Source organism: Chrysemys picta, chromosome 3 (assembly GCF_011386835.1).
Source record: "Chrysemys picta bellii isolate R12L10 chromosome 3, ASM1138683v2, whole genome shotgun sequence".
Taxonomy (NCBI): domain Eukaryota; kingdom Metazoa; phylum Chordata; order Testudines; family Emydidae; genus Chrysemys; species Chrysemys picta.
This window is the reverse complement of record NC_088793.1, coordinates 171397752-171423391: the sequence shown is the minus strand read 5'-3', so window position 1 is coordinate 171423391 and position 25640 is coordinate 171397752. Positions and strand designations below refer to the sequence as shown.

General features: G+C 46.6%; 1 protein-coding gene and 2 long non-coding RNA genes across 6 annotated transcripts in view; 1 reads left to right on the top strand and 2 right to left on the bottom strand.

Annotated features, from left to right (window-relative positions):
- The window catches only part of HAAO (3-hydroxyanthranilate 3,4-dioxygenase), a 71202-nt gene that overhangs the window by 2524 nt on the left and 43038 nt on the right, over nucleotides 1–25640 (top strand). For both annotated transcript variants that reach the window (XM_042855144.2, XM_005296097.5), the window contains exons 2-4: nucleotides 1408–1486; nucleotides 21013–21096; nucleotides 22039–22145. In XM_042855144.2, the coding sequence (XP_042711078.2) occupies nucleotides 1408–1486; nucleotides 21013–21096; nucleotides 22039–22145 (270 nt within the window). The remainder of the gene's footprint in view (nucleotides 1–1407; nucleotides 1487–21012; nucleotides 21097–22038; nucleotides 22146–25640) is intronic.
- LOC122174171 (uncharacterized) lies at nucleotides 7009–15244 on the bottom strand. Of its 2 annotated transcripts, XR_006175619.2 has the most exons (3): nucleotides 14366–15244; nucleotides 10630–10709; nucleotides 7009–9993 (listed from the first exon to the last, which is right to left on the bottom strand). It is a non-coding gene; the product is annotated as an uncharacterized LOC122174171 (long non-coding RNA). The 2 variants fall into 2 exon arrangements; XR_006175618.2 differs by having other exon boundaries at nucleotides 7009–10709.
- LOC101945115 (uncharacterized) overlaps nucleotides 23394–25640 on the bottom strand; it is a 124086-nt gene continuing 121839 nt past the window's right edge. The window contains exon 5 of one of the 2 annotated variants that reach the window (XR_010599917.1): nucleotides 23394–24249. This is a non-coding gene — a long non-coding RNA (uncharacterized LOC101945115). The remainder of the gene's footprint in view (nucleotides 24250–25640) is intronic. The other variant, XR_010599918.1, reaches the window with a different exon arrangement.

Genomic DNA, 25640 nt, shown 5'->3' with positions numbered 1-25640 from the left:
TTTCTATGAAGATTAACTACCTTCAGAATTCAGTCATGATGCTCTCACATGCTAACAATATTCTTCCACCTTTTATTTTATAGCCCAGCCCATGCTTTGTCTTAATATTTCATGAGTTGTCAGCTATGCTACTTACAGCTCTATCAGCACTGCAGTCCTTTGTGCCCTGCAACAAGCAGAATGTTACTATAAGTTCACCAGTGTGCCAAAAAATAAAAAAAAACAACCTTGGAAATGAACATTAATTCTGCATGATGCGAGTGCTTATGATTTCAGATCCTTATTTTGTGATGCTGGCATAAGCTGAGTATTATAGTGTGTACAGCCTCCTGTTGTGGAAATCGGAGATTTGAATATTGTACTTTTATCATTTAATTTGTGTAGCTTTTACTTAAACAAAGGTCAAGGCAGTTATTGTTGTTTAGCATTGTAGTATATTAGGGCCCTATGTTTCAGATCACCAAAATGCTCCTTGCAGTAAACAAAACGAAGGTGGCGAAAACAAAACCACGAAACAAAACGTGCATGTTCCAACATCTCAGAAACTCTCCCAACATGACTCTGTTGAAGATGGCTGAGTGTATAGGCATCGTTGCAACACACTAAGCATTGAGGCCCAGATTCAGTGTGAAGATATTGCTTCTCTATCTCTATGGTAGCTCTGCGTGCCCCTGCTCTCATCCCGGAGTTGCATTCCATGGTAGTGTTGCTCCATTGCTACTGGACTACCAAGGATTACCCAGCATCCCTGTCATTAGGGGTCTCTGTTGTGTAAGATACTATCTGGGACAGGTAATACCTCTGGCTGCTGACTTGAGGGAAGGGTGAGATCCACACATAAGGGGGTCCCTTCTGCACATGGAACTTGGAAGTACAGTCTGGCCTGAAGGGAGCTACCTGAAGGCTAATTTTGGCATTCAGAGTAGTCGAACTGAGAGAAAAAGTGCTCATCAGAATTCACAAGCATGGCAGAATTAAACAGAGGGCCTGATTCTCCTCTCACTTCCACCACTTTAAAATCAGGTGCAACTTTGGTGAACTCATTCCTGTGACACCATTGTAAGAGTGGTGTAAGTGAGAGGATTCAGGCCCAACATTCGTATCAATAGCTTTCAGTAACTTTACTAGCTGTGAAGCATTACATTTTACTTACAAACTTCTAGTCTTATCAGATGATATTGCAATGATAATTATACCTAGCTCTCGGATAGCACGTTTCATCTTTAGATCTCAAACGTGTTACAAAACCCAGGTCTCCTGAATTCCAGTCCAGGGGCCTAATCACTGGGTTATATTGCCTAAACTTTTTAATAAATTAGTTATTGGCTGTAAAATACTTCTAAATCCTCAGATGAAATATAGAAATGCAAGATATTCTTACGAATCTCTTTAAAATATTTTTTCCAGGCATTGTCAGAAGCTGAATGTGATGTTTGTTGGAGGACCAAACCAAAGGAAGGATTATCATATTGAAGAAGGAGAAGAGGTAACATATAGGACATTTCTGTTTTACTGCTTTTATAGATCTCTAAGATTAAGAAATTTACTGTATAAGTGACACCTGCAAATTACTAGTGTCCTGCTTAATTCTATTAAACTGATTAGATGTTGGCAGAGAAAATTGACAGAATAAGCAGTTCCATCAGAATACTTTATGAAATTGGGTCAATTTCATCAGAATTTTCATTAGGAAAAGAATGGAAAAAAAGTTCTAACAATGTCAGAATGTCCCATTGCAATATTTTCAGAATGAAACTGTAATAGGTCTGTGCCGGGGCTCGACTCTTCTGGTCAGGAGGGGAGTCGCACCGACTCACTACTGCTGGAAGAAGCAGTCAGTTAGTTCAGAAGCTCCGGCCCTCCGGTGCAGGGGCGGAGCAAAACCGGCAGCTAGCTCAGGCCCTCAGGCAGGGGCTGAGCAGACACCCGGTAGTTCAGGGCTCAGGCCCTCTGGGGCGGGGGCTGAGCCGACAACAGTTAGTTCGGGGCTCAGGCCCTCTGGTGCAGGGGCTGAGTGAGCAAACAGTTAAAGAGCCCAGGCCCTGGGTCAGGGCGGGGCACACACAGTTATAGCTCAAGCCCTTGGTTGCAGGGGCTGAGCAAGCAAACAGTCAAAGAGCCCAGGCCCTGGGTCAGGGCGGGGCACACACAGGGATAGCTCAGGCCCTTGGTTGCAGGGGCTGAGCACGCAAACAGTTCAGGAGCCCAGGCCCTGGGTCAGGGCGGGGCACACACAGTTGTAGCTCAGGCCCTTGGTTGCAGGGGCTGAGCAAGCAAACAGTCAAAGTACGCCTAGGCTCCTACAGCCGAGCATTGGGTGAGGGGGAAGCCTGCCACCCGTGAGCGGGGGTGGCAGGGGGGAACGCAGGCCCACCCACTCCACTGCGTTCCAGCCCGGGGCCCTAGCAGCGGTTACTGTCACTGTTGGTCAGTGGGGTATCCAGACTGCAACACACTGACATTGGCTCACATTCGTCTGCAGCCTGACTGGGGTCGGCTACCCCCGGGCTACTTCCAGGATCCCCCTCAGAGCCTACCTCGTTCGTCGCACCGGGCTCGGGCCAGTCCATCTGCATGGGCTCCTCTTGGCCAGGGCTTGGTGGCAGGTCCGGTAGCTCCGCCGGGAAATCAGGCCAACTGCACTCGGGCGGCTCCTCCGGGTAACAGCAGGGGCGGAGGGGTTCTGGTGCGGTCTTGCCTTCCGGGTTAGCGGGGGGGTGGGGGTGTTTCCCAGGGTTCCTCCCAGCGACGGGAGCGGACGGGCTCCGGCGGCTCCTCCTCGTAGTGGGCCCGGGGCAGCTCTGGCCAGTTAGGGTCCGGGCCTCGGGCCTCAGAGGTCTCCCGGCCGGGAGCTCCCGGCCGCACGTCTGCTCTCTGTGGTGGCTGGCGGCTGACTGAGCGCTGGCGGCCGGCCTTTATACTTCCTGTCCCGCCCCTTGACTTCCGGGGGGCGGGAACTGGCGGTGGTGGCTCCACCCACTCTGGTGCCTGCACGGGGGCTCCCTCTTCTGGGCAGGAGGGGAGCCACACCGACTCACTACACAAACTTTTTGGTTTTTCATGTTTAAATGATGTTTTGTTTTGAATTTTGTATTTTGTGTTCTAGATTATAATATAATACAACACTTTTTTTTTAATATCAAAATCTAAATGAAACATTTTGATCAACGTAAATGGAATTTCCCCCTCAATTTTCCTTTGTGGAGAATTTAAAATTTTTGGTTTGCATTCCGAGTCAGAATGAAAAAAATTCAAAATCTGGAATTCCTTCATGAAATGGAATTTCCATCCTTTGCACGACTCTAGTATTTATGTAATTGGGTTCTGCCTTCTACTGACAGAAAGCATGCTTTGCACCTTGAATAGTCATTTGCCCATGTGTAGAGTGCAAATAGACCAAATCAAAATGGCAACATCTTACACCCAAACTTGCACTGCTGTAAGCCTGGGATTTTCAACTAAACACAAATGAGCTAGATACAAAACTCCCATTACATTCAATGGAATTTGACCATCTAATTCCCATAGTATAATGAAAATTTGAAAATGTCAGCCTAAATGACTTCACAAATACAAGGCAGTACAGAATTAGGCCTAGCATTTTTAAAAGACTTTGTGGGGATTTATATACTTACCATGGAAACAATTAATAGAATCATACCTTAGGTGATTTTATATTGTAATAGTAATATAACTTAATTGTACCTGAGGTGAAAAGCACCTGTTATATATTTATAAGCAAATACTGTTAGGAAAACTGAGTGCATTTTTGTCTATAAGAGATAAGATCCTGGTGAAAGAGATAATCACAACTATAGGATGTCAGGTTACAAAACATTTGAAGGAACCTCCAATCGCTATTCTGATGTTATACTACATTATTATTACATATTATTGATAGGGTTGGGTGAAGCTAAAGGAGTTAAGGTTTGGCAAAGCACTGGAGTGATTGTGGTGGGCACAGGTGCTGGAACTAGGGATGGTGGGGGTGCTACTGCACCCCCTTGCTGGAAGTGGTTTCCATCATATACAGTGTTTACAGTTTGGTTCAATGGCTGTCAGTACTTCCACTATACAAATTGTTCCAGCATCCCTGGTGATGGTGTTGCAAAATTAAAACTAATGACCCCAAACCACCGGAATAGGTGACAACTAGGGGTGTGCTGTGTGTGGGGGGGTTATTTCTGTTTTGAAGCAGGTTCTTTTGGTGTATTTGGGTGGCTCATTCCATGATGCAATCTACTTCTCTTGTGGAGTGTGCTTGTTTGGTGATGGTGGTTTGAAGTGTGTTCAGGTCTGGACTTCCTCCTCAGAGCATGTTCTGTGGTATCTGAGTGCTGGGTTTAGATAACAGATTTCTGGGTGTGTTTGGAGAGGTTACTGGATCTATGAAGGTAGGTGTGGTGATCCATTTGTTTCTTGTATATAGCTGTCTGTAGGGTTCCGTTGTTGAAGTTGATTCTGGTGTCCAGGAAGTTGATGCTAGTGTGGGAGTGTTCCAGATAGTTTAATGGAAGGTGGTGGTTGTTGAAGCTATGGTGGAAATTCATACCCCTAGTTGTCACCTACCACCACACACTGGAACCCATATGAGGTATCCTCCAACAACTGTAACCCATACTCAGTGGGGATCCCATCCTGAAATAAATCTTTCTTGAACCCCCTCTTCTGGCCTTCAAACAACCACCCAACCTCTCCAAGCTCACTGAGAAGCAAGCTCCCCACAGACCAGAACACACCAACTCAAAGCGGCACCAGACCCTGCCAGAACAACAAATGCAAAACCTGCAGACATATCTCCACTACTACAGTGATCAGCACATCTTTCAAGATCCATGGATCCTACACATGCCTATCACAACATGTGGTGTACCTCATCTAGTGCACTAATGCCCCAATAACAGCCATGTGGGTAAAAGCAGATAATCACTATGCTTTTGAATGAACTCACACAGGAAATGATAAAAAACAAAACCACCACATCACCTGTGGGTGAACACTTTTCACAAAGTGATCACTCCATATCTGACCTATCAGTCCTCATCCTCAAAGGAAACCCACACAAAAAATGACCCTAGGAGCTTAAATTAATAACTTTGCTAGACACTAAAAGTCATGGACAGAACAGAGACACTGGATTTATGGCTTATTACAATAATCTATAACCCACTAATAACCCCCCCTCCCTTGCATTTCCCCCTATGACTAGAGGGGTGTTAATGATCCACTTTATCTTGAATGGTCCCTGGAAATGTGTTATCTACTTATGCTAAACACTTTGTTCACCTTGTATTTAGCTGTGACACTCTGAGCCCTGGTCTACACCACAGAGTTAGTTCGGCGTTGTGACAGTGTACCCCATAAGGCTTTATGGGGAGGGGGTGCTTATAAATGTATGTATGACATAACTGGAATATATTTTGTGCTGCCTGTGCCATGTAATATATCTCCGTAAAGGTTATGGTCTACATATCTATTCATCCTATTTGTACATATATATATCATTTTCTACTTGAGGTTAAGAATATGGGCTGTATGGTTGCTTGGTTTCTAAGTAAGCTTTGGGAGGCATTTGGTCAGCTTCTTTAGGAAGGAATTCACCAGGTTAAGTACCTGATCAGGAAACATTTGGAGAACAATGCATCTTGGAATGCTCCAATCCACATAAGAAGTCTTCCTGGAGACATGCAAGATACCATGTAGACAATAACTTCGGCCTGTAAAGACTGAGTCATGCAGGGACATGTGACTTGCCCAGGTGACTCCAGAACTCCATCTTGGAGCTGGACTTTGCATAGGAGGAAAAAAGGGGGTCTCCACCCATGAGAGAGAGTCTATTTAAACCCGTGGGAGACCCCTCCATTTGGTCTTCAGCTGGCTAAAGAAGGAGCCTCTCCACCCCCCCAGGATACTTGAAGGAAACTGGAACAAAGGACAGTAACTACAGGGGTTGTGAGTGATTGCTGAACCCAAGCTAAAAGGAGATTAGCCTGTAAAAGGGAGCATTCTGGAATTGGTGAGGAACTTATCTGTATTTAGTTTGATTAGACATAGATTTGCGCATTTCATTTTATTTTACTTGGTGACTTACTTTGTTCTGTCTGTTACTACTTGGAACCACTTAAATCCTATTTTCTGTATTTAATAAAATCACTTTTTATTTAGTAATTTACTCAGAGTATGTATTAATACCTGGGGGAGCAAACAACTGTGCATATCTCTCTATCAGTGTTATAGAGGGCGAACAATTTATGAGTTTGCCCTGCATAAGCTTTATGCAGGGTAAAACGGATGTATTTGGGTTTAGACCCCATTGGGAGTTGGGCATCTGAGTGCTAAAGACAAGCACACTTCTGAGAGCTGTTTTCAGGTAAACTTGCAGCTTTGGGACAAGTGATTCAAACCCTGGGTCTGTGTTGCAGCAGACGGGAGTGTCTGGCTCAGCAAGACAGGGTGCTGGAGTCCTGAGCTGGCAGGGAAAACAGGAGCAGAGGTAGTCTTTTGCACATCAGGTGGCAGCTCCCAAGGGGGTTTCTGTGATCCAACCCATCACAGACGTAAGCTGCCTTGCATTGACCTAACTCTTTAAGCACTAAAATGTCACTCCCGCCGATGTAACTCGCCCTATGCCGACTTAATAACTCCACCTCCGTGAGAGGTGTAGTACTTAGGTCAATGTATTTCGTTTGATGCAGTGTCAGTGTAGACACTGCATTGCTTACATCGACTGTTGTTGGCTTTCTGAAGCCATCCCACTATGCCCCACACTGACAGTTCAATTGGTGCAAGTGCTCCTGGTGAGGATGTGCAATGCCAGCACAAGGAGCATAGCGTGGACATGCAAAAGCAATTTAATTACTGAGGTGGCTGTATGTCAACGTAACTTAGGGTATGTCTACACTACACAATTATGTCAACCTAAGTAAGTTTCCTAGACCTGAAGAGCTCTGTGTAAGCTCGAAATCTTGTCTTTCTCACCAAAAGAACATGGTTCAATAAAAGATACTACCTCACCCACCTTGTCTCTTGTTTTCTGTTTTTTCTATTAAGCTGGAAAGAAAGAAAATTGAACACTAGTTGTCACTCTAAGCCCATCTTTCCCATCTTCGTACCCATCTGTCTGTATTCTCAAGCTGCATATGATGGACTTGGCTTTTACAAATTGCTGAAATAGAAATGACAGGAATTAATTTCCGCCAGGAAATTCAAGAGGACAACAAATAAAGCTGAGAAAGGCAGTAAGAGGTTTAGCCTTTTCATGCATGAACTGCTCTGTCTCAAACCTTTCCAGTCTTAATGTAGAATCCCATCTTTTTGCACTGAATGCACTTTTCAAGTTCCGAGACTAGTTACCTGAAAAGGTTCCTATGGTAATTAACATGAAGTTCCTTGAAAAATAGCAAATATTTTTTCATTCCCTAACTGTACACATTATGATAACGCAGATAAAAAGCAATCAAATCTCTCTTACAGCAGCTGCCTATTAAATATTGTTTTAGACTACATCTACACTTGAGCTGGGTGTGAGATTCATAGAAGTAGTTATACTTGCAACTCGCTCTCATTGAGCTAGCCAACGAAAATTAGTAGTGTAGCCACAGTAGCATGGGCAGTGGCAAGTGGCAGCCAAGGCTAGCCACCATGAGTACATACCCGCGGGATTGGGTGGGTTTGTACTCAGCACAGGCAGTGGCTATAGGCACATGGGCTTGCTGTGCTACCATGGCTACAGAATGCTAGCTGTTATCAAACTAGCACAAGTACGTCTACTCAAATTGGGAATCCGCTCCAAAGAACATAGCCTTAATGTTCTTTCACTTATTCAATATTAAACTAGCTTTTCCTAAAGAGACTTATTTTTTTAAACTTTTATTGCAGTGAATCAGATGGTTACGAATCTCTTTATACAATAAATACCAACACATTTTAACATAGGCAGCCCAATTTTCAAACATGGGCTATTTAATAGGACATCTAAATGCCATATGTAGATGTGCAACTCAGAACTTAGGGGGAGGAAAATGCTCATTGACACAAGTAAGTGATAAGTTGAGACCCAAAATGTGCATATCCTATTAAGGAGCTCATGTTTAAAAGCTGGGCTCACAATCTTAATGCCAGTTTAACAGCACTATTGTATATTTAAAAAGAATGTATGGTGGCAGCCTATTATAAGCCACTCTAGTTATAAGGGTTTGATGTCTCAGTGATTTGAAAACTTCAGCCACTGACACTTACCAGGTTGGAGGAAATTCCAGGCAGACACATTTGCTTTGGGAAGGAAGTTAATTTTAGAATAGTTTAAATCTGTTAAGTTCACTTTTCCATGTACAGAACTACATACACATACACAATTAGTTGATAATATTAGAAAGGATCTTCTGTGCTTCTCTAGCCCAGTTCTTCTCAGCCTGCAGGTCACATCCCCCAAGGGATTACCAGTATGTCAGGTTTGTGAGCATGCTCCAATTCTTGGAACTGATACTCTTAGCCATTACTTGTTGCATCATCCTCAATCACACTCAGTAGCATCCCTCATCTTGTATTCTGTTCCCCCTCTGATCATTTTTATAGATACTGGAGTTAGAATACCCAGTTTATCAGAGATGGGCCTGAACTACCACTCAGACTTTAGACAAATTTAGCTCTAAACTGTGTGGCTTGAGCCCACCACTGCAGCATACTCATTTTTTTTCTCTAATATGTACATACCAAGTTCCCTTTGATCTCTCTCCACAGAAGCATAGATAGGTGGGGCTCCATCCTGCAAACTTTTACTCATATGCAGTTCCATTGACCTCAAAACCACACTCACTCCCAAGAGAAGGACAAGGAAATTTTGGAAATCTTTATCACTTTGATCAAACCAAGCCACACTTGGCACAGGAGCAGAATGACCACAACCCCCAGGTCTGGGCAAATTCAGGGCTAGCACTAGAGTAGACTTAGAGCTACTCTAACTTGGACTTAACCTACACTTAAAAGTTTTGCTGATATAGCTATAACCTCCTAATTTAGACATGTCCTCTGTATCAGTACAACTGCATCTACACTAGGGCTTTTGCCAGCACAGAAATGTCACCCAAAATAAATAAATCCATCCCACTTTTAGCTAACATTGCTATAGTTACAAAAGCTTCTAGTGTAAACCTGGCCTTATACCCAGCTATCTAGGGCTACAAGGGGCAATACTTGGAGCTAGGGATCAGCCAACTGCAGGGGCACCCTGGCCACATCCCTTTCTCCTGGACATTTCCCCCTACACTGAATGTGGGGTTGGGAGAGGGGTTGCATAGGAGTTGTGGTGACAGCTCTACACACCCCACAGACTTCCCTGTGCATGGGCATCTTCAGGGACTGGATTTACTGGCATCCTGGCTGCTTTGTGCTGCCTGAATGGGAGCAAAGATCTAGCAGCGTATCTTTTAAATTCTTCCTCCTGTGATATTTTCCAGAGTTCCCAGAAAAAAATTCTACTCAGGGATGAGATGTGGCATGTGCAAAGTGAAGAGACTGGCTTGTTTCAGGGGAAGTCAGTGGGAGATGAAGACCATGCACACGGTGGAGCTTGAGTGTGGATGGATAGTTAATGATAATCAGAAATAGTTTTTCACTGGTTTCAGATTTTTACTACATTGTGTGTGTTTTGTTTGTTATGCAGACAGTTTAGTCAGCAAAGTAGAAAAAGGCCTTTTGGTAACTTGTAATATTTTAACACCTGATCTATCTAGCTGTGAAAATACTTTAAATAAAGGGTTGTTTGTTTTTAAATGAGAAGGGAAAAAAGCTCCTCTTGCAATCAGTGGGAGAGAGGTTCCATTCACATCAGAAGCAGCCTTCATCTTCAGAAATAGTTTTGACGCCTAAGATTGGTGGGATAAGGCTTGGCTAGTGTCCAGGTTTCACCGGTGACTGATGCACATGAGCAAAGAAAAACATAATTTTCTCTCTTTGTCATCCAATTGCTTTTCCAGATTTCTGATGGTTGAAAACCTTGGGATGAGAAAGGGAGAGAAAATTGTTGTTCTGTGCTCATGTATATCAGTCACCTGTGAAGCCTGGACAGCACCACAGCAGAATGTCATTTGCTCTGCAAATTCATTTAGTTCTTGATAATCTGACACACAGTACATGCCAATTCAGGGCCCAATCCTGCAAGGTGCTGAGCAACCCCAATTTCTAATCCGGCAGCACACAGGCCCTACTCAATTAATTTTCACGCTCAAATCAGTGATGCAGAATTCTGAATCTCTGCTACCTGCTTTATTCTATATCACTACTTGGGTGCACATTTCCTGGGCCTAGGGCCCCAGGTGATAGCGAGGATGACAAGCTCTCTCCCTTGCCTCCCCCAGTGAAACAGGGCCCAGCCAAAAAAAAGCAGCAGTACTGCACAGAGCAGTAGGCTCTCTGCAAAGCCTCAGCCCCCCTCCTTTTTGGAACTGAAGTGCCACCTATTTCCTTTGGAAGAGCCAATCAAACCCTTGTCCCTATGAGGTGAGAGATTGTGCAGCTGGGCAAGACTGCAGTGGCAGCAGGCATCCATCACTGCCTCAACAGTGACTCAGTATCAACCGTACTGCTTTTCATTGTACTCTAATGACTTTAGTATCTGGTGATATCACCTACCTTTGGACCACGATGGATGAGGGTGGAGCAGAGTTAAGGAGAGGAGGTAAGTCTTGGATACTCCAGAAAGCTCAAGGGAACTAGACCAAAACCAAACTGTCAGTCTCAAGGGTTATTGATTAATTTTCAGAAATGCTTTGCACCTGCAGCTCTCAATAGAGACATTGGGTATTTAACACTTCTGCAATATAAAGCCATATGATTAAGATAAAAGGCCACTTCTGAATTCATGATAACTCTGGGAGGGTGGCTGGGAGGGGGGAGGTAATAGTTAAGGATTAATAAGAAAGCAGGGAAGTTTTGCAATAACAGGAATGGGAGCGTGTCAGATAGTAAATAAGAAAGGGCTCAAATAAAAAAACACAGAGAGAAGGCTGGGGGAAGAAGATGTGTAAACTTTGGGAGACTACCAAAAAACAAATTAAAGAAGAGTACAAAAATTAGAAGACCTTAAACAACCCAAGCCTACCCTTGTTTCCTTCTCGCCTCTTGCCTGTACGTTCTAGACCACAGGTTCTTTGGAGCAGGGATCTGTCTAGGGCCCATAGCAGTTTGTGGGGACACAATATAACTGATTAAAAAATGAAAAGAAAAGCTACCAGAGTAAACGGAATAGCCTGATTTCCTTTGTCTCCTGCATGTTACTGAGACTGGACATCGGATTCTCTCTCAAAACAGACAAAGGGGCAGATGCTATGTTCCAAGGCTGGGCACTGAACAGATGCTCTGTCCACGCGCTCACTGCAACCACGCCCACCTACTGGAACCAGACTGCTTACAGTGCCAAAGGATTTTCTGTGACTGTGTAGGAAGGGTTAGATTTGCCCCAAAGTATGGAGAGGTTCTACCAGCATATGGATGACAGTGTTTCAGCAAAGGACAATAGTCCTATATTTATTACTAGCTATTCCTATGACTGTTGAAATGGAAGGGTCATGGGCTGTAACTCAATGAGCCATTAAACAGATGACAGTTGTCTTGATAAAGTTCAGAAGATATAATTAGCACAGTAATGAACTGGATAATTACTGCCACATGTGCTCCTCAAAATATCAAATGATTTTTAGGTGAATGAAAAGCTCATATTTTTCTTTAAAAAGACATTATTTTCCTGAAAACCATTTCAAAGACTAAATCCCAACTTGCTGTGAAAAGTGTTGTTATAATATAGATGCAGAAATACTTGAATTGGGTATAATGAAAAAAACAAAGAAACCTACACCAACATCACACACCACTATTTGCAAAACAACTCTTAACAACACAGCAATGAATTCAGAGTTAAGGTTCCTCGGTATTCCATTAGGGCCCTGTACCATAGAATTCAATGGGCTTTTTTCCATTGACTTGGATGGGAGCACGATCACAAGCAATCAAAAACATTCAGTACAGGAAAGATTCCATGATTACTCCACAACAGGGTGAACTTCAGCCCTGTGCTGAAGGCCAGCACAACCCTATGCACCCACAAAATAGGGCTGACGAGGTGCACAGACCTCGAGCTGGCCCTCTGCATAGGGTTGCCAGGCATCTAGTTTCTGACCGGAATGCACAGTCAAAAAGACCCTGGTGGCTCTGGTCAGCACTGCTGAGTGGGACGTTAAAAGTCCAATTGGTGGCATAGCAGGGCTAAGGCAGGCTCTCTGCCTGCCCTAGCTCTGCGCAGCTCCCCGGAAGCAGCTGGTATGTCCAGCCCCTAGGCACAGAGGCGATCAAGGAAGCTCCGCATGCTGCCTCAGCACCAGCTCCACAGCTCCCATTGGCTGGGAACCACTGCCAATGGGAGCTGTGGGGGTGGTGCCTGCAGGCACAGGCAGCGCACACCATGCAAAGCCAACTAGCTGCCTCTCCATCTAGGAGCCGGACATGCCAGCTGCTTCCGGGAGTAGCACGGAGCCAGAGCAGGCAGGCAGCCTGCCTTAGCCTCGCTGCACCACCGACCAGGAGCCGCCTGAGGTGAGCACTGCCTGGCCGGAACCCACACCCCAAATCCCCTGCCCCAGGTTGGAGCCCCCTCCAGCACCCTAATTCCCTACCAGAGCCCATACCCTGCACCCCCTACTACACCCCAGCCCCCTGCCCCAGGTAGGAACTCCCCTCCCACACCCAAACTCCCTCCCAGAGCCCACAGCCCACACCCCAATCCCCTACCCCTGCCTTGAGCTCCCTCCCAGAGACCACACCACACAACCCCTCCCACACCCCAAACCCCTACCCCAGCCCTGACCCCCTCCCATATCCAAACTATGTCCACAGTATGATGAATCCAGCAATATTGCCAAATATTTCATCGCCTTTGAGAGACTGTGCACCCTCCATGTAATCCCTGAAGATCAAAAGATGACCACACTGACTGGCAGAGCTCTGGACATATTCAATAAGATGCCTATTGATGCTTCAAACTATGGTAAATTTAAGGAACTGGTTTTGAAACAGTTTCAGGTTACCCCTGAAACCTACAGGGTTAAATTCAGGAGTTTTAAGAGGGGATCTGGATTGAGTAATGTAGCTTATGTAAATGAAATGAGAAATTTGATAGATAAGTGGGTGAGGGGGAAAGGCATTACAAGCTTTGAAGGAATGTGTGATTTGGTTACTCAGGAACAATTCCTGAATATGTGCAGTGATAATGTAAAACAGTATTTGTGGGTCAAAAAGGTAAATGCGGTGGGTGAATTAGCTGGGTTTGCAGACTCTTCTGAGCAAGCACAAGCTGCAATTAAACATAAACTACTGGCAGAGGGGTACAGGGTTGGGCGAAAACAAAATCACCATTTTACCCCTGGGGAAAAAGGAGGCTGGGCGTTCACCTCCCCATTCCCCTGTTACTTGTCCCAAATTTCCTGTTCAAGCAGAGGAGCCTAAGAGGTATCATTGTAAGTCCACTGAGCACCTGAGGAATAAGTGTCCCTTGCTGAGTGGAAACAGGCAGCAAGTAAAACATGAAGCTGCTACTTCTCAGAGCCAGGCTGCGGCCTCTTTCCACACAGGATTTGTAAAGCTTGCTTCTGCACAACCAAGCAGTGAGCATATGCATGCCATTAAACTGAATGGCGAATTACTTGTTGGATTGAGAGATCCGGGGGCTGAAATTTCTGTGGTCAGGAGGGACCTGATCCAGGAGAAGGATTTGTTGCCAGGGAAAATGGCAGAATTAGAACTGGTGGAAGGTTACAAAGTCCTTGCACCTTTAGCTAAAGTACAAATGCAAACTAGTCCTTTGCAGGCTGAGCTGACTGTTGCAACAGTGGCACACAATTTTGCACCTTTTCAACTAGGGAATGATTTTTTTAATGTGGCAGAATCTGTGCCAGGGTTGGTTAGCAGTGAGAAGGGATCTTGTGCTAAAAGTCCCGGAGGGGTGGGTGAAGTCACATGGACTGCTGGGGGAATAGAAAGGTGTCTCTTACAGCAGCAAAGAATGCAGCTCCGGGGGCAGGGAAGGTTGTAGCCAGTTCCTGTAGCCCACAGCTGGACCAGGGTCACCTTTCCTTTTGGGGGACACAGGAGTGTCTGACCCAGAGAGGGAAGCCCAAATGGAAGGTGAGGGCGGGGTGGAGAGTCCGCCCACCTTTTGTAGGGAGGATCTTTCCTAGGAGGAGGGTGAAGAATCTGCATTCAAAATGCCAGATCCCTCTCCTGTGGATCAGGGTTTAAGGAGAAAGTGGGGGTCATATCTACTGGAAGGGGGCACCCCCCCAACTAAAAGAAAGAGGGGTATCCAAGGGGATCTTACCAATCCAAAGCACCCCATTGAAAGATGTTCTTGCTATGCTTGTAAGAGATAAAACTGTCTCTTCAAGGCAGGAGGAAAAAATCTCTGCATGGGTGAAGCTTCACATGGGAGTGGGGACCAGCGCAGAGAAATTCCAGAGGGAGGGGCCAAGGGCAGGCATGGTTGCAGTACACCCTTTCCTTGCCAAAGCCTCAAACACATGCCTGAATTAAAAGCCTTCTCCAAAGAGGCAGAAGAATCTGCATCAGAGTGCCTACCAGGGGATACAAAGAAATGGGAAAATGCAGTAGACACAAGCTAAATCATGTGAACAAAGCCTGTCCACCGTAGATTTGCTGTTAATCTTGTGTCTTTTGCTAATTCATATATGGGTTAAAACAAAGGTGTTAATGCTAGTGGTAAACCCTTTAAAGGTGTGGGACATTTGTGGAAGAAATTGTTGTACATGCTAGGGATGGTGACAAGACAGTCCCGCAAGGATGTTACCCTGCAGTTTATATCTGTAAACAGGCTGGAAGCTTGGCACAGCAGCAAAAGCATAACAGGCCCATGCTGCTGTGTAGAAGGGGAAACTGAGGCACACCACCTCATGGCATTGGTGGCTAAATGCCAAGACACCTGCACTTTAACAGATATTGTTGTTATTCCAGACCCAACTGACTAATCAGAGGGAATTCTACATGGGGGGGGGGAAGGGGTATCCACCCACAAGAGAAACTCTATTTAAACCCCTGGGAGACCCCTCCATTTTGTCTTCAGCTGGCTCAAGAGATAGCCTCATCATCCCCAAGGATACCTGAGAGAAACTGGAACAAAGGACAGTAACTATGGGGGGGGGGGGGGGGAGTGATTGCTGGACCCAGACTAGAAGAAGACTAGTCTGTAAAAGGAAGCTTGCTGGAACACCTCTGAGGGTGAGGTTTTATCTGTATTCAGTTTTCTTACTGTATTAGGCTTAGACTTCCATGTTTTATTATGGGGGGAGGGGTAGCTCAGTGCTTTGAGCATTGACCTGCTAAACCCAGGGTTGTGAGTTCTAATCCTTGAGGGGGTCATTTAGGGATCTGGGGCAAAAATCTGTCTGGGGATTGGTCCTGCTTTGAGCAGGGGGTTGGACTAGATGACCTCCTGAGGGCCCTTCCAACCCTGATATTCTATGATTTCATTTTGTTCTGTCTGTTACTACTTGGAACCACTTAAATCCTACTTTCTGTATTTAATAAAATCACTTTTTACTTATTAATTAACCCAGGGTATGTATTAATACCTGGAGGGGGCCCAAACAGCTGTGCATATCTCTCTATCAGTGTTATAGCAGGCGAACAATGTATGAGTTTACCCTGTATAAGCTTTATACAGGGTAAAACAGATTTATTTGGGGTTTGGACCCCATTGGGCGTTGGGCATCTGAGTGTTAAAGACAGGAACCCTTCTTACGTTGCTTTCAATTAAGTCTACAGCTGTTCAGGGATGTGGTTCAGACCTGGGTCTGGGTTTGCAGCAGACTAGCAGGTCTGGCTCAAACAAAGCTGGGCACTGAAGTCCCAAGCTGCCAGGGCAGGAAAGCAGGGGCAGAAGTAGTCTTGACACATCAGTTGGCAGGTCCCAAGGGGGGTTCTGTGATCCAACCTGTCACACCCCCTCCAACACCCTTAACCCCTCATTTCCAGCCTCACCCCGGAGCTTGCACCTCCAGCTGGAGCCCTCACCCTCACCCTCTCCCGCACCCCAACCCCCTGCCCCAGCCAATTTAAAATGAGTGAGGGTGGGGGAGAGCGAGCGATGGATGATGGGGGATGGAGTTAGTGGGGGGGTGGGGCCTCAGAGCAGGGCCAGAGGAGGGGCATGACCTCGGACAGGGGCATGGCAGGAGTGTGGCAAGGGTGTTCAGTTTTGTGCAATTAGAAAGTTGACAACTTTACCTCTGCACAAGGGTGAAATTCACCCATAGAGGTATAAACAGAACAACTTTGGGATCAGGGAGGAATTTTACAATCAGGGCACATTGAGATTTTTATTTTTAGTCACAGCAATAAAGTTGGGAGTTAGCCATTAGGAAGAGAGGATGTAACTGTGCCTGAGTGATTTCCTGGGGCTGGACATTAGCAGACCTTGGTCCTTTCTGTCTTCCTAGTCTACGTTTCCATGGTAATGTTCTGCAGCAGCACCCTGAGCAGCAGATATCAGCAAAATATGGCTACCAAAGAGAGCACTTCAGAAACTACTTTTCAATTACCAACATGGCCAATGAACAGGCCTTTGTGATAGTCACGGTCAGTCTTAAAATTCCCCCAAAAGGGATGGGTTATAGAGCAATCTTCCACTCGAGTCACTTTATGCTGTAAAATGAGCCATCAGCATTGTCAATGAAGCCTATTGTGGCATTTTACACAATCACTCACTGACACCAGACCAAAGAAAAATGACAAGGCAGAGGGGGGGAGGGGAGGGAGAGAGATAGGGGAAGTTAAATGGAATACAGGGACAATAGGGATTCAGACCATGGTTAGGTGAACAATTCAGACATGGGCAGTGGGTGAAGCTTCCTCCCAGGGAAGGCTAGCCCCCTGCCCTGCCTCTTCCGATCAAGGCCACGCCCCCGCTCACTGCTCTCAGCCCCCCTGTGGCCTCAGTTGGGGTGGGCGGGGGGGGTAAGAGCTTGGCCCCTCCTCCCCATGGCTCTGGCTGGGGTCTGAGGGCCACGGGCCGTGGTTGAGCTCTCAGCCCTGGCTGGGACAATGGCGGAGCTCTGGGCCCTTGCAGGAGTTCCAAGTCTGAAGCCCCTCCCCGCTTCTGCCCATGGCCCCGCCCATGGCCCCACCCCTTCCCCCACAGTCTGACCCATTCCGCCCAGGGCCCCGTTCCCATTCTGCCCTGTTCCCCATTCTGCCTCAATGCCACCTCTTCCCCCCCGAGGCCCTCCACCTAAACTGACATGCACGCGATACCAAATATGTCCACAATCACGCAAAGGGTTATCTCCAGACATACACAAGTCCCATGATTTTCAAAGGAATTTAGATGCCTAAAGATGCAGATGGGTACTCAGTGGCATTTTCAAGAGCACTAAGCGGGTTAGGTGCCTAACTCCCATTGGGTTGAATGAAAATCTGACACTGTAGAGTTACAGTCAAAAAGTAATTTTATTGGATCTTATGTCTAGGTATACAGCAGTTGAAGTGGCTATATTGAATCTACTGATACATAAAAATGGTCTTACTGGTTCAGACCAATCTTGGTTCAGACCAATCTTGGTTCAGACCAATAGTCCATCTAGCCCACTATCCTCTCTTCCAACAGTGGCCAGTACCAGATGTTTCAGCAGGAATGAACAGAACAGGGCAATTATCGAGTGATCCATCCCCTGTCATCCAGTCCAACTTTTAATCAGTTACTGATCCATGAGAGGACCTTTCCTCTTATCCCATGACTGCTTACTTTGCTTAAGAGCCTTTGATGCGGGATCTTCTCAAAGGCTTTCTGAAAGTCCAAGTACAGTAACTCCTCACTTAATGTCCTCCTGCTTAACGTTGTTTCAAAGTTACGTCGCTGCTCAATTAGGGAACATGCTCATTTAAAGTTGTACAATGCTCCCTTATGTCGTCGTTTGGCTGCCTGCTCTGTCCACTGCTTGTAAGATTCTGTGGAAAAGCAGCAACTTTACAAGGGAGCATGGCACAAGTTCCTCTTCTCTGCCTCCTCTCCCTCCCTCCCAGCGCTTCCCTCACCGCCAAACTGTTTGGTGGTGCTTAGGACTTTCTGGGAGGGAGGGGGAGGAGTGGGGAAGTGCCGCGTCTCCGCTCCTTCCCCTCCCTCCCAGAAAGTCCTAAGTGCCACCAAATGGGGGGTGGGGGTGGAGCGGAGACACAGCGTGCTCCGGAGAGGAGGTGGAGTGAGGGTGGGAAGAGGTGGGCCTGGAGTGGAGCGGGGACGGGAAGAGGCGTGCCTGGAGCATCCCCCGGCAAAGTCGGCGCCTGTTCTTCTCGGGGGAAGCTGCCGCTGCTGCTGTGCAAGGTGCTTCCTAGCGTCCTTGCCTGCAGCAGGCTGTGCCTGTGTGGGGTAAGCCAGGGGCACTTCCCAACCACAGTACAATACTGTACAGTATATAATGCCTTTTGTCTGCCTCCCAAAAATTTCCTTGGAACCTAACCCCGCGCATTTACATTAAATCTTATGGGAAAATTGGATTTGTTTAACATTGTTTCACTTAAAGTTGCATTTTTCAGGAACATAACTACAATGTTAAGTGAGGAGTTACTGTACACTATTTCAACTGGACACCCTCAAAGAATTCTAATATCTTGACAAGGCATGACTTCCCTTTACAAAAACCATGTTGACTCTTCCCCAACATATCATGTTCGTCTATGTGTCTGATAATTCTGTACTTTACTATAGTTCAACCAATTTCCCAGTATTGAAGTTAGGATTACCAGCATGTAATTGCAAGGAATGCCTTTTTCAAAAATAGGCATTACATTAGCTATCCTCCAGTCATGTGGTACAGAGTCTGAATTAAAATGAGACTTTACATACCATAGTTACTAGTTCCGCAATTTTGCATTTGAGTTCCTTCAGGACACCATCTGGTCCTGGTGATTTATTACTGTTTAATTTTATCAGTTTGTTCCAAAACCTCCTCTAGTGACACCTCAATCTGGGACAGTTCCCCAGTTTTGTCACCTAAAAAGAATGGCTCAGGTGTGGGAATCTCCCTCACATCCTCTGCAGTGAAGACCGATGCAAAGAATTCATTTAGCTTCTCCTCAATGGCCTTGTATTCCTTGAGTGTTTCTTTGGCACCTTGATTATCCGTGGCCCCACTTATTGTTTGGCAGGCTTCCTACTTCTGATGTACTGAAAAAATTGCTGTTTGTTATTGTGTCTTTTGCTAGTTGCTCTTCAATTCTTTTTTTGGCCCACCTCATTATCAGTGGTCTCCAACCTTTTTTTACGTCCAAGATCACTTTTTGAATTTAAAGGCAGCCCAGGATCTACCCCACCCCTTCCCGAGGCCCCGCCCCTTCCCCGAGGCCCTTCCCCGAGGCCCTGCCCCACTCACTCCAACCCCCCTCTCTCCGTCGCTCGCTCTCCCCCACCCTCACTCACTTTCACTGGGCTGGGAGGGGGTTGGGGTTCTGGGCTGGGGCTGAGGGGTTCACAGTGTGGTAGGAGGCTCCAGGCTGAGCCTGGGGCAGAGAGTTGGGGTGCAGGAGGGGGCATGGGGTACTGGCTCTGGAAGAGAGTTTGGATGTAGGAGGGGGCTCCGAGCTGGGGCAGAGTGTTGTAGTGCAGGAGGGGGCATGGGGCGCTGGCTCTGGGAGGGGGGGTCAGGGCTGGGGTTCAGGGTGCTGGTTCCAGGAGGGGGGCGCTTACCTCAGGTGGCTCCCAGGTAGTGGTGAAGCGGGGCTTGGCCCCACTCAGGCACATTGGCACCTCCTCCCCATCATGAGCTGGGCCACCCCCGCACCCTGCCAGCCAGTAGTGCACCATGTGGCCATGCCGCTCCCGGAAGGGTCCAACGTTCCTCTGCGGCCCCTGGGGGAGGCACGTGGCTCCACATGCTGCCCCTCTCTGCAGGCACCACCCCAGCAGCTCCCATTGGCCACACTTCCCTTCCAGGCAGGACCAGCGCGCGGGGACTCCTGGCCTCTCCCACCACTGGCGGGGTCGCGGGGGGGGCATGCTGGCCACTTCTGGGAGTGGCATGGGGCCGCGGCAGGCAGGGAGCCTGTCTTAGCATCAGGCAGCACCGCTGCAGACAGAGATCGTGATTGACTGGGAGAGTCTCCAGGATTTACGGGTTGGTGACCACTGGTCTATCTAGATGCATAACCTACGCACCCAGCAGGCAGTTCACCATGCGGTTCTCCTAGTCACCACAAACCCAACCATCTATATTTCTAATAACTGAATTCCTCATTACTATTACCTGTCTCTTCCTAATAACTGGGGTCTGTGCAAGAGGATACCATGACATCATCTGGAAGAAGGGTCCCAACTATGGGATAGTTCCCTTCCTCTCCAGCTTGATTTCTCCTTCCCCAAGACTTTCATCCTCTTCAACGGCACATAGGTGGTCAAAACTCAGAATGGGACTGCTTTACTGTGTTCCTGATAGTCTCAGCTATATACCTCTGTGCCTCCCTTAGCTCCTCTAGTTCAGCCACTCTGTCCTCTGGAGACCGTACTCAGTCCTGGAGGGGCATGAGTTGCTTGTATCAAATGCACACATATCCCTCCCCTCCACAAGGCAGGTAATCACACATGCTGCATTCAGTGCAATAAACTGGATAGCTCCCCACCCTGCTGATGGAATTCTGCCTGCAATATTTGTACTCTTTAAAGGTGGGGATTATTTGTTTGTTCTTTGTTTTGGGTGGGGGAGAGGGCTATCGGTCTAACTATGGAGTCTATTTGTTAAGTGTTTCTGGCTCTCATGCTCCCGCTCTACACTCTCACAAAATTCCCCTGATTGCTTTGCCACCTCCTCTGGTTGCTTAGGAGCTGGCTTTTTAAACCTCTGTCCTCCCTGAGTTAGCCCCGCCCCCTTGTCAAGAGATCCTTAAGGCCTTAGGGATCAAAGGATTGCAGGCTAGAGCCTCCTTAGTAAACTCACATGTTTTAATGTCATTTTTTCTACACAGTTATTTTACCAAGTGGAAGGAGACATGTGCTTGAAGATAATTGAAAATGGAAACCACAGAGATATCCACATCAGAGAAGGGGAGGTAAACTGGGGTTTGTTTTCGTCATTATTGCACGTGTTAAATGACTCTCATAACAAGTATTTCAAATCAACCTTCCACTGCAGTGCAAGATAAAATAATGATAAATTAATGATTAATAATATTTTGAATTCAATATAATAAATGCCATTCTAAAAGGTACCAAACCGCTACACAAACGATATATTGCACGTAAAATTTCAGTGAAAAGCAGCAACAACTGGGATATAAAATGGCAGCCAGACACAACACTGGAAATAGTGTGGAGGAGGAGGGAACATTTTGTCCAAGGACAATGGGGCAAATCCTTGTTCACTTATTTACAAAGTCTCAGGGTTTAACCACAGCACTAGCCTACTTAGGCAGGTAGCTGCTGGAAAACAAGTTTATTTCCAAACTGCAGTCGCAGACCCACACACAGTTTGTCTTTTTTCTGTCAGATCAAGTACCTCCTATTAGTCAGTTGGGTCTGGAGAGAACCACATGCCCTATCAGTCAACAATAAGCACTTGCCATGTTGGAGAAATAGTAATGGAGGACTAATTTAGGAATCCTGTTGTGCTAACAACAAGCTTTCCTTTAATTTCACTTACCACAGCTCAGAAATTATAGTAACTTTCTAGATCTCAGGTAGGGTGACCAGTTGGTTCTTTATTTTGATTGTCTAACAGCCACGAATGATACAGCTGGCAAGAGAGCAGCTCAATATCCGAGAAGGCAATGCCTGCAACTGAATGAAAGCTTGTCATTAACAGGACACCAGCCTGAGAAAGCTAGCAACAGCATCTGTTTTGCTGCTGGTATCAATGTGCGCTCAGTTGCCAAGAAACATCATATCAACAGGAATAGAGAATAAGCGAGAGGGTGAACCAAGGCCTGCAAAAAAGAAAATAAACCTACATGACACTGTTATATTTATTGTTTCCAATATCTTTGTCTGGGCAGATGTTTCTCCTACCTGCCAGGATACCACATTCTCCTCAGAGATATGCAAATACTGTGGGACTCGTGATTGAAAGAAAAAGGCTAAACACAGAAACAGATGGACTTAGGTGAAATATGGTTTTCTATTTTGGACATATAGTTAATCTGTTAAATTTCAAAATATGAGAATCAGTTATTGTTTCACTACAGTATTGTATTCTATTTCTTTCCTGATAAATTACCAATGGAAATTGCATGTATTTATTACCCACACACAATTTAGTAAATGGTTTAGCTAATGTGTTCTTCATTGAAATGTCTTATATAAATATGTTATATGTTTGCACTTACATACTAACTTTCATCTAAGGATCTCAGAATACTTTAAAACCATGAAACAAGCAAGGTTTACAAGATTACTGGGACACTGTATCGTTAATTTCATTTAAAAACCAAAAGATAGAGAGGTGGAGGAGTGGCGGAGTCAGGAACAGAACATATGTCTACACCTCTAACTACTAGACAAAAATCTCTACGTCAACGGTAGCTCAGAATGGCTCTGTGTTTTTCAGTGTTGCTCATTGATTTCCCATTGAAATCAGTAGACGTGTTACTGTTGACGTCACTGGGAACAGGATCAAGCTTTGGTTTTTAGCCCTGATGAATTTATTAAGTGTTTAACAATGCAAGTCATAGCAGTGACTTGGGCCAATTTAGAAGGGGATTGCTGTTACTGTCTGCATAAGACTGACAGGGGCGGTGAGTTGTATGGGCCATGATGCCCGTGCGCCAGGAATATTCAGAGCACGGTCACCCGGCTCCACTAAAGTTCGGGGCTGGGTCTCTGCCTCGGCCCAGCCTGCCGCCCTTGCATGCCTCCCCCAGAGCATCTCCCGGCCCCATCTACCACCCCTGGGCAATTTAAAAGGGCCCGGGGGCCCCCGCCGCCACCACCAGCAGCGCAGCGGGGCTAAAGCGGCTTCCTGCCCGCCCTCACTCCGCACGGCGTGCCACTCCAGGAAGTGGCCAGTACGTCCCTGCGGCCCCTGGGGGCGGGGTATCTCTGTGCGCTGCCCCCGCCCCGAGCGCCAACTCTGCCATTGGAACGGCAGCAAATGGGAGCTGTGGGGGTGGTGCCTGCGAGCAGGAGTGCACGGAGACCCCCAGGTCCCCCAGCTAGGAGCAGCTGCCACAGGGGTGTTAGGGTCACTTTCGGGAGCTGCCCAAGGTAAGCACAGCATCCCACACCCCCTCCCGCACCCTAACCTCCTGCCCCAGCCCAGAGCCCGCACCCTGCACCCAAACTCCCTCCCAGAGCCCGACCCCTCACCCTCGCACACACCCAAACTCCCTCCCACAGCCCACCCCCGCACTCCCACCTGCACCCCAACTCCCTGCCCCAGCCCAGAGCCCTCACCATGCACCTAAACTCCCTCCCAGAGCCTGCATCCCTTACCCCCTCCTGCACCCAAACTCCCTTCCAGAGCCCAAACCCCCCTGCACCTAAACTCCCTCCCAGAGCTTGAGGCAGGTGTGTGCGCATGGGGGGGAGGGGGAGACTTGGACCCGTTCTGGGCACCACCAAAAATTATACAAACCTGCCGCCCCTGAAGACCGACCAAGCTGAGTTTTCAGCTATTCATGTGATTTACAGAAGACTTAAACAATAGCAGTAACAGAGTTATCCGTTTTTTTCATTAGCTACATTCAGGAAAACATGACATTGAAGAGCTGTGATCTTTCTATTGGGGCATGTCACAGTAGCCAAAAGAACTCCCTATAGTAGATATGCTGAGCCAGAGGAATAAATTTGTTCAAATGGGAAGTCTAGAGAAAGAAAAAAGAACTGAGAATAGCAGCTTTCAGAAAGTCACCTGAATGGATTCTGAGTTACGGGCACACCCAATATACTTGAAATACTGTTCAGCTACAGCACTGTATCTTCCTTTCAAAACAGCTCAGAGTCATATGCATTTATAAAAAAAAGTCACTTGGTTTATTTCCAGAAACCAAAGATATATTGAACTGGAAACACAATAGACTAATACTTGAGGAAACCTTGTATATTTGTACTTTAAAACTGAAGTTCTTCACCAACATTAAATAGAATCACCTTTCCTGGTTAAAACTTCTGCTTCCCAGATGTAATCTGTAAATGTTAGAGAGGGGGCATATGGTTTCTAAGAAGCTCATGTAGAGTTGTTGATTCTGATATATTCTTGCTTTCATAACCTGTGGAGAAATAAAAGGAATAAAAAACCAACATCTTGTTTGCAATTGGCAAACTAAATTGTATTCAAGTACACTTTTCAGTAAATAGCTACTCTAACAAATAATGCAGATTGCATGTTTAGTGCCTGTATGGGTAATCAGTAAAACCTTAATTATAAGAAAGTGGTCATTGTCACTGCCAACCAATGACAGAAATCAAGAGTAGGAACTTACAGTCCAGTATTTGATGCGTTTAACATGGATCTCACTTTCACTAGTCTGATATTCCCAGGCACCAGATCTCACTTTTGAGGCTGCACTGGAATTAAGTTTAATCGTAACACCGAATTTTTTCACAAGGTTTTTATATAAATTAAAAGTGTTCCGGCAAAGAAACAATCAAGCAAAGCTAGAAATTCAAAGTAGTCAACCCCCCAGGCTATTTCTAAATCCCTGTTAAGTTTATTAGGCACAGCACTAGCCATAAAGGGCTTGTCTACCCTGCCCCACAGCTCAGACTACAGGGGTGTGAATAGCAGCGTGCACCAAAGTGGTGTTCTGTAACACCCCCATGCGGCTGCTGTGGGTGTGAACTGAAAGGTTCCTAGTTTGCGTTAATTTAATTCTCTTCAAACGGGCCTTCAAATATGGGAACCAGAGAGCTTGGCTACACTTGCGAGTTACAGCGCATTAAAGGAGCCCCGTGCGCACTAACTCACTACCCGTCCACACTGACAAGGCATGTAGAGCACTCTGACTCCATGGCTAGAGCACTCCTGGTACTCCATCTCGGCGAATAGAATAATGTTTGATGTGCCCTGCTGGAGCACCCCAGCGTCAGTGTGAATGAGGTGTTACATTACTGCGCTCTGATCAGCCTCCAGAAACGTCCCATAATCCCCTTAAGTCAAGTGGCCACTCTTGTCACTGTTTTGGATATGGCCTTTGAAAGCTCCATTTGACAGCCGGCTGCTTATTTGCTCCGAGACAGAGCAACCCATTACTGTGGAATGCTGTGTGAGAGAGAGGGAGAGGTCGGGGGGAAGGGGAGCTCTGCTGCTGTCTGAACTTACAAGACAGCATGCTGACATGCTCTTAGCCCCCCCCCAACCCACTCTCTCACTCCCCCCACATACACACAACACACTCCCTGTCACACTCCACTCCACTCCACCCCCATTTGAAAAGTATGTTGCATAGGGTTACCATATTTCGAGCCTCCAAAAGGAGGACACTCCACCGGACCCCGGCCCCACTCCCAGCCACGCCCACGCCCCAACTCCGCCCCTTCCTCAAAGTCCCCGCCCCAACTCCGCCCCCTCCCCTGCTTCCCGCGAACATTTGATTCGCGGGAAGCCTGAAGCAGGTAAGGGGGGGTGTGGGGGGAGGAGGAGCGGCCCAGGCTGCCCCCC